This window comes from Cynoglossus semilaevis, chromosome 15, assembly GCF_000523025.1.
Source record: "Cynoglossus semilaevis isolate Cse_v1.0 chromosome 15, Cse_v1.0, whole genome shotgun sequence".
Taxonomy (NCBI): Eukaryota; Metazoa; Chordata; class Actinopteri; order Pleuronectiformes; family Cynoglossidae; genus Cynoglossus; species Cynoglossus semilaevis.
The window spans coordinates 17,390,629-17,403,856 of NC_024321.1; the positions used below are offsets into that span (position 1 = coordinate 17,390,629).

Sequence of the window (13,228 nt, forward strand, 5' to 3'; positions counted from 1 at the left end):
AAACAGCGACACTAATCCCAATGGCCACTCGCTGCTGCCCTTGCAGTTAGGACAGAGGTCATCTGGGTGTACAAATCCTAAGAATTTCATTTAATCATGGCAACTAGCCACAGCAAAGATCTTTGATGTTTGTGGGTTTTTTTTTACGCTTTGCACATGCCCTGTGTTTGATGAATACTGCTGAATTAACATATTACCCCAAGTGGGTATGACTTGGTATTGAACTGGAGTGAACTCCTCGCTTAATACATTTTTCATGAGTTTTAAAATAATGGTACCCATGTGAAAAGATTCCCATGGAACACAAGTTCAAAAGTGTTTGCCGGCTGCATAAGCTCTTTAGCTGGGAATGTTAAGGTCACAGTAGCTGCTTGATGAAGAAAAAACACAATAAAGAAGTTTTTGAGAACAGTAATCCAACTATTCAGCATCAAAAGAGTCTATTTTCCCAACCAATAATTTAAAAAAATACTTAAAAAAAAAAAAAAAAAGCCAAGGTAGATTTTGGAAATGCGATTATTGAACAATTCTGTGCAGCTGCTTTACTGTCTAATCTCTTCATGACAGCTCAAAATTGAGGAGTCTTTTATTATCTGCTGTTCCGGCCCTAATCCCATGTGCCCCCTTGTCACATACACCAACTGTTTGAAAACCCCAGGTCACTCCTCAGAAACCTGAATCCTCTCTGAAACACTCTCCATACTTTTTGCCTAAAGTATAAGCACGTGGCTGTGTGTTTTAGAATGACTTGAGACTGTTTACTTACATTTAAATGACAGAAACTTCACAAGTTTCACCTTTTTATCATACAAAGCTGTCACAGGTTGCAAAATCAGTAGCATAGCAAAGTAAGAAAACCAGCTAGGAAGCCATGCCTACCATCTGTGTCAACCAGTCAGTGGATTTCCCACCATGTATAATTAACACGTGAGAAACATCAGGGGACAAACTCAGACATGATATGTTCACATAGTAGATGCTGGGAACACCACCTTATTAATATTAGATTAGTTACTGTTAAATCATTACACAATTTATCCTTGTACACTCAGAATGTTACAGTAAGAGTGAGAAAAGTTCAGGTGTTTTCATATTCACCTGATTCTGAATGTGATTCTAGGTAATATGTAAAAGTGGTCACAATGGAGGAGAAGGAAATAAATACAGATCATCTCAGTGCAGATTAAATATGTGTTTATTCTAAAGGTATTTTCAATGCAACAACAAAAAAACTATAACGAACAATTACTGTATATCTATTAAGAAGCAATACATAGTTCTTTCCTTAATTTCACAGATACAAACAATTACATGACAGCACAACATGCCAATGAAAGCCATTCACCAAGAGAAACTTCCAATACAACAACTTAATTATCTACAAATTAGGTATAAGTGTAAATAAGTGTAAGTATCACTGTAGTATAGATGCTTTAATACAATGAACCACTGAGCTCATCCTTTGAAGGCTTGATTTTCTTTTAGCACTTAGTGCAGAAACACAGCCCTGACTGCTTCTCTGTGATGATTTTTTCCAGAGCAGTTACACAGAGCAGTGATCTCATAGCCTAGAGGAACAGTACTATACCAGGGTCATGACTTTCAGAGAGGCAGGCTGGAACCTACGGATCTTCTTTTTCAGAGCACGGGAAGCTTTGATCCTACAGGCTGATGGCTCGGGGCGTGGGGGCTGCTGGAGGGGCCGTTGAGCACTAATGGTCCCTGGAGGAACCTCGGCCCACACCAAACTTCCCTCCTCGTGACTGTCCACCTGGTCTTCCTCGTCCAGAGACAGGCTGCTGTCAGAGTCTGAGAAAGACTGAAAGCTCTGGCTGGACTCACTATCTCCAAAGCGGTTGGTGGTGTTGTCACTCATCTCCCCCTCGCTGCTCTCTGCGATAGTGGAGTGAAACAGGGAGGCACATTCAGCTGAATACTCAGAGTCACATCTGGGGGGGTAGAGGCTTGTTATTTGGAAAGGTGCTGGAGGGTATCTGGAGTTAAGATTGCGGAGGAAAGAGTTGGAGGAAACCGACGTTGGGAAAGAACGATGTGGACCAGTCCACTGGCCCGGCTTGGCACTTATACTGCGGACCATCTGCATTCTCCCCGTTGGCAGACCATTGGGCTGTTTCAGGCCCTGGCGCCGTGAAAAAGGAGCCTGGAACATCTCAGCATCAGATGGCCACCTCACAGCTTCTTGCCTCCTCTTCCTCTGTTCTGCAGGCTGGTGATACTCCAAGCACCGAGGTCTTTGGCTTTTAGTGGATTTGGTTATAGAAATGGGTTGTGGCTTCAGGGGAACCCTGTGGCTGGGCATGACTATCTGGCCACAGTGACTGGAGTCTGAACCTGAAGTCTGTCTGCGTTCCTCTGTATGACAGGTGGTCATCTTCTGGGTGGCTTTTCCCTTTCCGGACCTTCTCTGCTCTCCTTTAGTTCCAACACTGATCTCCCTGGTTCTTTCACCAGACGAGTATCCATGATGGTGCCTGGTAGATCGAGATTTATCCGTGCCTTTTCTTCGCAGTTTCACAGCTTTGGTTTTACGGTCTGCCTGTCGTACCTTGACCCTCTGGGATTCAGCAGGGACAAACTTGGCATGAACAAACTCTGGTGAAGCCGCGTGGCCACTGTTGACTTCAAAAACCTGACTCTCCTCTGTGCTGGAGTTATGGGACATCACTGGTCTGTGCAGATGGCAATTTCTCTCTGGTTGCCTCGGGTCTACATTTTTCTCACTTCGATTTTCTGGCTGACTTCTGGTTACACTTGTGTATTCTACTGAAGGCTTATTCTTTCCAAGGGTTGAAGTGGTCACCTCGTCAAAGCTATACTCTTTTTTAGCGACAGAATTTAAAAATCTGCAGGGAACCTCTTGCGTTCTTACTGGCTGTTGGGCGTTTGTGTTAAGAACTGGCTCTTGGCTGAAGAATGTCATGCACTGTATGTTTTGGTCACTATTTCTTGGAATGGTATTTGAGCCTGAAGCTGGAAGAAGTTTGAGTGAACACACGTCATTCCGAGGCACATCTTGAAACAGAGCTGTAACGGCAGTTTTCCTGTGATAGTAGTTAAGTGTCTGCTGGTTCTCTGTGCTTTTTTCCATCTGCATTTTACTCAAACTGCGCTGAAGAAGCTTGTCAATGTACCCTGGGGTCTTGGTCTCACAGCTCATTTGTGCTCTCTGAAGGGTGTCAGCACCATTTGTTGTGGGAGTTTTGCCCTCTAAAAGTCCAGGTATTGGTGGGTTTCCTCCATTAACAAAGATTGGACTCTGGAGAGCCACTGCATGCAGAGGGCTGGGGTAGTGGTACACTTCAGTGCCACTGCGGGAAACAAGGTTGTTCTGAAACCTGGTATCCACAGAAGAAGCTTTTACTGTTGAGCACATTAAGGGTTTCTTTGCATCCCCTGATTTGAAGTTGTTTGGTCCTTGGGTCAACATTCTGTCAAGATCACCTGAGAGGAAACACAAAATATAGGGATACATCATTATAATTAAAGTCCAAATTTAAACAGATGTATGATGAAGATATATTACTTTTCATAAATATATATATATATATATTTTTTTACCTGTTGACACCGGTCTTGGTCGTGCATGTTCATTGCATGTAGTGCTTGTTCGAATTCTGCTGCTGCCCAAATGGAGGCCTGTGGCCCGAGGAGGGTTGGGCTGGGCCGTGCTCTCATCGGCAGACCGTCGGCGACAGACGTCAGCTTGCGCTGGAGGGCCAGCGTGTAGGTTAGAAGGGCTCAGAGGAAGGAGAAGGCTTGTCTGAGACGACGACAAACATTCACTGTACACCGATGTGCACGAGTTTGAGAGGGAGCAAGAGCCTCCGTCACTGAGCTCGTAAAAACCTAAGAAGTAAAGACAACGTATTATTTTTCAAAGAATTTAAAGTTGTCTCTATAAATGAGTGTATGGTTCACACAGTCTTCCCGTTTAAAAAAAAAAAAAGAACTGATGTGTGATTTTAAGCGCCCACAAACCTGAACTTGGCCGACTATCACTCTCCATCTGCTCTGTGGAGGCCTTGCTGACATCCAGCTTGAGCTCACTGATTTGTTGGTCCAGCTGTTGCAGGTGTGACTTCAGGCCCACATCCTGTTTACGAAGGCGAGACTGTAAAACAGGCACAGACATAAAATTTTATCCAAATTCCTGCCGAACCCACACCTTCAAGTCAAATAAAATTACATGTCCAGTTTTGTAAGCATTTACATGGGAATTAATAACAGAAGAATATTTTACCACACTCAGCATAAAATGCACATGTTAACGGTGTAATTTTATTAGGATGGGTTCTGTCATCTGCAAAAAAGATGCCCTAATGTAAAGCCATCAGACAAACAAAGGTGACTCAGCTGTGGCTGATGATTAACCCCAGCAGGACATGGGGGAGCATGGAAGAAGCAGTGGTGGGTAACTCATTTCTCCCCCACAGCGAGGGCCTGGCCATTGTGTAAACTAGTAGAGGAGAAAAGCATGGGGGTTGGGACATGAGAACTGTTTGCTTTGCGGCTGAGGCTGGGCATTTACTGTTACAGTGATTCTTAAAAAGGAAAAATTTAGGATAAAATTTCAACTTATTGTATGTAGACAAACTGTTGAATATATAACTCTGCATGTGGGACTGTTTTGCTGTGCAGCCAAACAGCTATATTAAAAAAAACAACACACAAACACACACAGAACCACTGTATAAATTGACGGGCAGGATGACTTGTCTATGATCCTGCTCTGCATAGACATTAAACACAGCACCTAAATCCCAGTGCTGTTAACACTTAATGACAGCAACGTGCATGGAAAAAGCTGGTCATAGGAAACTCCACAGAGTAAAATAGTTTCCTAGACTCAGGGTGCCTCTCAGGACTGACACACTCACATGGTGTCAATTACTGCAAAAATGCACCTTTTGAAAAAAACACCAGTGTCAAAAAGACTCATTAAAGGGCAATGATTGAAATCCTCTCATCACCTCATACACACATGCAATACAGTAAAACTGTAAGTTATCAAGCAACCTATCCAAAGAATAATCTATTTTTTAACTTAGGCATTTAGTCTATATAATTGTTATTTTTGCTTAACTGTTTTGAGATCTATCTATCTCAGTCTTTCCCAACATTTTTTGAGCCACGGCACTTATATATCGTCAAGAAAACCCCCACAGCACACACCACACAAAAAAATCTCACAAAAAGTATTTAAAATGAAACATAATAATCTAATCCAGTTTAAATGACCTCAAAATTGACTAAAATCTCAGCCTGTTTAGTTGAAGACAACGTTGATATATTGACAGGAATTGAAGAAAGACACTCACAAAGACCTTCTCCAACACCTTCTCTGATTTTTTTTTGTTTTCATTTGAGCAAAGAAAACTTATATGCAATAAATAAATACTAGTTTTCAACTAAATTAGGTGAAATTGGATAATTTTCCACAGCAACCTAATGATCTCTCACGGCATTCTAGTGTTCCACAGCACAGTGGTTGGGAATTACTGATTTATCTGATTTAAAGTCCTTATGCTCCTGCAGTGACTGCTGATTTATGACATCATTCTTACTTCCTACCCCCAGCTGAGTGTGAAAATGAGTCTGGTAATAATTGAAGAATGAATGTGGGAATCAGCTGACGACTTCAGTCAAGGACATTTAAAGGTAAATAAGAACACTTTTTTTTAAACCAAACTACTGAATAGAACAAAGTCACATGTTTAGTTTCAATGTTTAGTTTTTAAAACTTCATACCAGCTGTTGCTTCAGGGCTGACAGGGTCGCCTCCAGCCGCTGCTCCTCAGCCCCCATGGTCCTAAGTACCTCCGGTCCTGCATGGACACGAGTGACCGGATCCTCTCGGTCCATCCTCAGCGCCCAGCTCACCATGTCGCTCTGTCTGTCTTTGAGCAGATGCAGCTCCTGCAGCCCGGCCATGGCCGCCTGCAGCCTCTCCCCGACCCTGCTGCGGTCCACTCCTGCAGCGGCCGCACTCATCATCCCTGCACAAGATCCCTTCCTGCTCAGCATGTTGGAGGAGAGCAGCATGTTCCGGGCATAGTCCAAAAAACGACAGCGGTGCAAGAGCGTTCCACCTCAGACAGTGCTGCTGTGTTGATGTTGTTGTTGTTGTTGCTGCTGCTGCTGCTAGTGTTGTTGACCTGGTTGGTGTTTTAACTACCTGTTAGTTTAAAAGTCGACCACTGGGAAATACTAGGCTCCGCCCACAGACCAAATGGCCTTCCTTCCTATTGGCTGTTCACCGAATCCCAATGAACATCTGGTAGTAATCCTCCCCATTCACTCCTCAGTAGAGCTGCTCTGACGTGTTGCCAAAATCCATGTGCACAGCGCCACTGTAATGTGTGGAGAATTTGTTTTTCTTCCTTTCTTGTTTGTTTTTGCTTTATACCACGCAACATTAAACTCTAGGGTTATTTTTGTAAAACATGTTCTGTAAAAAAATATATTAAGTTAGCATGTGTTACAGGTACAGCTATTAGCAAAGGAAATATATATATATTTGAATGCAATGCGATTAAAAATCACCTTATCATTAGCACATTTTTAAAAATATATTTTACTCAGTTATTTAACGGATCATCTTATTTGCCCCGACTGTATCATCTCTATAAAAGCCAACAGAAACGTCAGTTAGAAAAGAAAAAAGTACAATCACGCCCTCGTGTGGCAACCCAAATAGCTGCAGTCGCATGGCTGTAATGACAAAAGCGGTATACCCCTAGGGAAAAAAATAAAAATAAAACATTTAATTTTGGTAATTTTCTTGAATTTACACCAACATGAGAAAGGACAAGGATAAGATTCGTTTTCACTCAATTTACTTTACTGACCCTTGGCAAATTTAATCAAAACATAAAGGACACACTCAAGAATCAAAGTTAGGCCTAAAATGAAATATGTAAATAGATTGACAGATTGACATAGATGGACATGGAACATGAAAGCTAGTGTAACTGCAACTGAAATGTAAAAATTATGTTAAATGAATAGGACAGGTCAAATATGTTTTTATTCTGTATTCAGCATTAATTGGAACCATATGTCGAGCTGTCTTTAGGGTAATTCAGCTTTGGGAACTAGAAACCGGAAAAAAAAGGCAACAATACAACAATGCCTCCGTGTGGCAAGAGAAATAGCTGCAGTAAAAAAAGGCACCCAATGCCAATGTGAAAAACAAAATTAAACGCGTGATCGAATGATTTAGCTACAACCAGTGGTGACTTTACAAGCTGTACTTTTAGACACCTTTCATTTAAATGATTGATGGTTTGAACGATACACAAAAATATGGATAAAGACAGTTTAAATGAAACCAAAGTCAGTATAGAAGCCTGGTAAATAGCTGAATACCTCTGTCCACATGTCCACATCAAGAGGTCAATAGCCGGAAGCCCGAGTTTGATCACCTGATCCTTTCCACCTGCGTCTTTTTATGCCTTTGCCCTCTTTTAGTATACAGTATATACCTGTGTCTCCCTCTAGTGGTTCATCTGTAGGCATTACCCCTGGGGCAACCAGCACTATACAGTATGTGACAGAACCTCTGGTGTCTTTTGCTGAATTCCTTTATATATCAAGTATTTGCTGTGTTTGCTCTGTGTCTGTATGAAGACTGATTTTGACTTCTCTGAGTTTCTTTCTGAAGCTGCGTGAGTGTAAAAGCTCTGTGAATGCTCATCAAACCTGGAACCGAGATATTCATCCTTCTCCACAGGAGATGATTGGGACTATTGAATATGCCCTGGATACTACTCAGAACCTGAAGCAACAGGAATCACAGCACATTCTTTCCGTTGGGTTGAGCTGTTGTTCATGAAAAAGTTGAAAACGACACACTTGTTTTCATTGTTACTAATTTGATAACAAATCAACAAAGGATTGATTGAGCCCTTATCACTGACCAACGATACACGAGGCTTCTTCAGCATACCTTTATCTGCTGCAGCAGGTGTGGAGATGCTTTACTGCTGATATCTGCTACAGTCTCATGTTATACCAGGAGTTCAAAAGAAATACCTGAATACCAGGAGTGTACACCTGCCTGGCCCTCTCCACCCTCCCCCTTCACTGTGTCTCTCTGTCTCTCTCTATTTCTCTTTCTTACCCTCCCTAACTATCTAGCACTATCACATACAAGTGACATAACATAAATACAGTATTACATTTACTAGCTCCATGCTTCAACCGAACATTCGACACACACCTAACAGTAAATACAGTGTTTGCTGAACAATCATGCGTAAATATTATGCAGCTACATATAGTGAAACTTAAATAAAAATAAAAATTAGTATCAATAAAAGACTACTAGTATCCGACACTAGATGGCAGTATCACTTTACTGTTAATATTGAAGTATAAGAGATAATGCATTGTTTTTTAATGAACAAACTATTATAAATATAGAAAAGATAACAACAACAACAATAAAAATAATCATAATAATTATAATAATCATAATCATGATGCTATGACATCATCATACAAACACTGCACATTCTCCCAGGTATAGCATCATGTCCTTGTGATGCTGTAGGGACATAACAGTGTATTGTGATGCCTGGATGTCCCTCTGCCCCTATTGTCTTCAAAGCATTTCCTCTGTGGTGACATCAGTTGGGTTGCTGCTTTAAAAAAATGTGTCCACACACAATCAGGTGTGGCCTTTGTCCTTGATTTAGCAACATCCATCATTGTCATCTTCTCAAAAACAACTTTTACCCACCACTTTAAGTGGCTACATCCAAATATTTGGCTCACTCAGTTTGCGTGGCTACTTCTTTGTGTTCAGCATTTATCAGCAGATTTTCCACCCTCCCACCTATTTTCCATCCACTTAAAAGATGATAAAAAGCCAAATGTTGATAACAAAACAAAAGCTCACAGGCAGGAATCCCTTTTACTTCATCCTCAACCAGCTGCAGTGGAAAGAGGGTTTGTACCTTCTCAGGCAGATACAGTACACACAGGGACAATAGATGATGCTGTGTACAAACACGATGCGTGAGATGGAGGTCTGCGGTTAACTTGTTGTGAGACTCTGTGTGTATGTGTGAGGAGAGTGAATCTGTTGTCAGCTTTGTGTAGATGGAAAAAACAAGCTGTGCACATGTAGGCATTATGAGCTTAGGACTTCAAAGAAGGGAAATCAGATATCACACATAAGTCACTCTGATGCTTGAAAAATGCAGAATTCCTACGTTGGGTGTTGTTGTCTTTTCCGGAGGTTTTGTGTCTTTTCACATGTTGCATGTCTGGGGATTCCCATGCAGGTTCCCTGATTGAAAATCCCTTTCCCAGGTATTCTGTCATCAACAAAGCACAGATCTTTAGAGATCAAAGTGGCCCCTTGTGGCTGACAGGAGAGCCTCTGCTTCTCCTGCCACCTTTGACCACTGCTGTCTTAGCTCAACTATTACACTTTTATTACAGGAATTAATCAAAAAAATTACTTTTTCATGTTACTTTCCAGCCAACTGCCATATGTCATCCTGTGCTTGAGAGCTATCAAGGGACAGAACTAGATTTTTTTATTTCACCGCGATAAATCTGTCCACTCTTTATCTGCAGATTCTACGGTGATATATATATATCACTTAAAGAAATGTTGTTTTGAAAAATTAGACTTATTTTTAATGTCTCCATAGATTTCAAATATAAAAACTCCATCTGTATTTCAGTCATCTCTCTTATGAGACATGTCAGAAATTCCACTTGGCTGCTTAACAAGTTTCTGGTCCTAAATCCTTGAACAGAAACCATTCGCCCTATTTGTACTTTAAATATCATCACAACTCCCTCAAGCAGCCATAGTTAAATCAGAAATGTGGTGAAAAATTATTAACCTACAGTAATAGATATTAGAATTTTACAAAGTTGAACTAGATTTGGGAGCTCCTTCTACCCTTCTGGGAAGCTATAGTGCAGACACACAATGCAGAATCCGCCATGATAGTTTCCAATTCATTCTCAGTGGAGCATTTCAAAGACTTATCTCATGATGAAATCCAAGATTAGAGACTTGCATAGTGTGGGCTTAACTTTGATTGAGAGTTTTTCATGGTAGAAAATGTTGAATGAACTCCTTAACATTGGTTGAAGTCTCTTTGAGGTGGCTTTAATGCAGTCTCACATACATTAAACCAGCCATAAAAGTGCTAAGACTAATAGAGGAGCACATCTGAGTGTCTTTTCAGTGTAGAGTTTTGTGATAAATTATTGTATTTCTTAAAATATTTAATTCAAGTCGATGAATTAACCAATAAACGCAGCACATTTACGGTATTGAGTTGACAGCCCCCAGTCTCCTTGTGCAGCAGCTATGTTATTAGCATTAAAGCTAACCAGAGCCATTGCAATGTATCTGCGTGTTGCAGTGAGTAAAAACCAGCTGTAGCCACATTAGCAGCGCCTAACTTGTTTTTCGTCAACAGCTGTTTAAAAAGTGCAAGTTCACCAAGGGAGTAAAAAGGTCAAGGCAATAAATGGTGAAATAACAGGGATAACAGCTACACGCTTCACAAAATATTAAGAGTCAGTATAGTTGTATTTGTTCACTAAAATACATGACATGTTTTATTTGAGATATTAGTCAAACTTTATGAGTTTTTTTTATTTACATTTTCATCTTTGCTGTTTAGGCTTTTTAAAATGTATTATTAATTATTTAAATTAACAAGAGACATTTTGAAAGTTTCTTGAGGATTTGCAACTCAACTGTTTTCTAGGCAGCCTGTCCCCAGTGGTTGGTGTGATCAGCCATAGCCTGACTGTCATCTTGTTCTCCATGTGCAGAACCAACTTCTCAGACGCTGAGTTGATTTGTCCTCAGAGGGCAGCACCTCTGCACATAAGTGAAACCTTTATGCCGTTCACTCGCAAAATTATCTCCTCATCAAATTTTGTTTGAGTTGAACCAATTCTTGTTTATTTAGCAGTGGAGGGAGACTGGCTTCCTTTCTGTACTCCTGCACATCATAAAGACATCAGTCTAAATTATCTGATTTAGCTCGGCCTGACCTATTAATGCAGGGAACTGCTCTCAGCCAAGTTCCAGTTCATAGCTCATACCTCTTGTATGACAAGCTGGGGGAGCTGTTTGGAAAAGTCGTCTCCCCCACGTTACCTCAGGGGACTGTCAACGGACACACTCTATCATGCACAATTGCTGCGAAGGCAGCGTTCATTAATATTTAGAAATATATTTCATATGTTTACACCTGCTTCACCCACAGGTATTTTATAGGGGTTTGAGACGACCTGTGTATGTGTACAGTGTAAGTGGCTGTTTGGGCTTCAGAAGGAGAAAAAACAAAATAAGTCTGAAAGACATCATTCACCTGGGGACGGCTACATTTCAGGCATGGATGTAAAAGTGTCAAAGTCCATACAAAGGAGACTTATCATGGTGAGTCTCAAATGGCCTGTATCTTTTCATAGGTAGGGAGACAGACGTCTGAGCTGTGTAAAACTTGGACATCGTACTAAACCGAGCCTGTCTGCACGGCCCTGGAGACCCATGCTTCTTTGCAGCCTCTGCTGAGTATAGGGAGTAAATTGGATTCCACGTTTGCTACTAAAAAGAACACCACTATGTCAGTTTGAATCAGAATCAAAGACTGGCTACACAATATCCCAGCATATATTTACCATGGTCCTCTATGGTCAGCTGGCAGTTAATAGTTTTCTTTCTTTTTAATATTTATTATCACAGGTCTCAGCGAACTGAGTTGAGTAACGATCTGAACATGTACAACGTAGCAGGACACGCTGAAGGAAGCTGCGATTTCTTCCTTTGGTGAAAGATGTTCATTGTGCAGTAGAGGCTGAGTCAGCAAATCCCTGGATTACAAAACTGTGGTTCCTCCGAGCTGCTCTAAAAGATGTTTTGTGAAATCGTGCATAAAGCAGTACAGTTATGGAGGCAGGCATACTTGTGATTTTTGGTGTGGGGTTAGTATTGCTTGGCCCATACTGATATGTCTCCACCACTGCCAGTTTTATTGTCACAGTGGTAGTTACAGATGTCCAGTATATCTCAGAGTGTAAACTTCTATCACTATTTATACACCGTCTGACTTGCATTTAAAAGTTTCACCAGCAACTGGTATAGTTTGAGGTAACTTGTGCTTACATTGTAGGATTGGCAGTCAGTAGTACCACTGGGGTACTTTGGTTTGATGCAACCCAGGTCTGGTCCAATTAAGAGATGAGGGACAGGAGGACACGAGGACTGAGCGGAGGATGAACCTGGAGGATGTTGCTTTCTCTAACTCAGTAAATTGCATCATTGAACATGTACAGTAATGATTATTACCTGAGCATTTGTAGTACCTACTGTGACCATTTGGTGGTGTTTTGGCAAAAATTATGGTAGGTTTGGGTGCTATGCAATAAAATATGTGGATTACTTTTGAATGCAGAAATTGATTGTTGCATATTGTAAACAAATGCCTGTTTTTTACACACTCTCCCTGAACAGACACAAGATTAGGGACATGTAGGGCTTATGCAGCCTAATCTAAAGGGCTCCTTGCAGAGTTCCAGCTCCTGAACGGTTCAAGTGTTGTACAGTACAGTACACGAAAAGTACTTTCAGATAAACAGTCAGACACCCAAGAATAAAAACCTTGTTGTCATCCATGCCAGTCAGTAATGTTAACAAAATTGAATGGTTTTATATACGGATTCATGTGGCTTTAATTCCATGTGTGTTTTCTCACTGCTGCCTAACACTGACATACATGTGCTTCAAATGTCTGAACCCTTTAAATGCAAATGTGTAAGACTGAGAATTTACAACAAAGACTCCCTTATTCACCGTCTCCTACGCACAAACGGATGCACACATAGAAAGGAAGTCTATTGTGCAACCCAGCATCAGCGAAGGGAAGCTTTGCTGTCTTAGGAAAACTACAGTACAATGTCCGTGGTTGTATCCTTTGTCCTGTCTGCACTGTTTACGTATGTTTATCAAGATGACGGCAGAGACATGAAAGCCAAGTTGGACTGCAGCAACTAAATCTCCTGTCCTTCCTCGGAGGGAACTGGTTAAAACGAGCAAGTTTCTTCTTGCACGCAGGAACACCAGTAGACATGGCTTTAGACATCCACTAAGGTATCACAATGCATTCGCAACACAAACTCAGAAGAACCAAACCCTGTCTTGTCTAAACTTCCCTCATGTCTG

General features: G+C 41.2%; 1 protein-coding gene across 5 annotated transcripts; it reads right to left on the minus strand.

Moving 5' to 3' along the window:
• Positions 1 to 1,177: 1,177 nt before the first annotated feature.
• dact2 (dishevelled-binding antagonist of beta-catenin 2) lies at positions 1,178 to 7,454 on the minus strand. 5 transcript variants are annotated; one of them, XM_025063312.1, is made up of 5 exons: positions 7,390 to 7,454; positions 5,770 to 6,371; positions 4,000 to 4,132; positions 3,580 to 3,867; positions 1,583 to 3,462 (listed from the first exon to the last, which is right to left on the minus strand). In XM_025063312.1, the coding sequence occupies exons 2-5, from the start codon at positions 6,061 to 6,063 to the stop codon at positions 1,583 to 1,585; spliced, it is 2,595 nt and encodes an 864-aa protein (XP_024919080.1). In that variant the 5' UTR covers positions 6,064 to 6,371; positions 7,390 to 7,454. The 5 variants fall into 5 exon arrangements, with proteins under 5 accessions (XP_024919079.1, XP_024919080.1, XP_024919078.1 ...); XM_025063310.1 differs by having other exon boundaries at positions 5,770 to 6,469; XM_008327574.3 differs by having other exon boundaries at positions 5,770 to 6,757; positions 7,390 to 7,449.
• Positions 7,455 to 13,228: the final 5,774 nt, after the last annotated feature.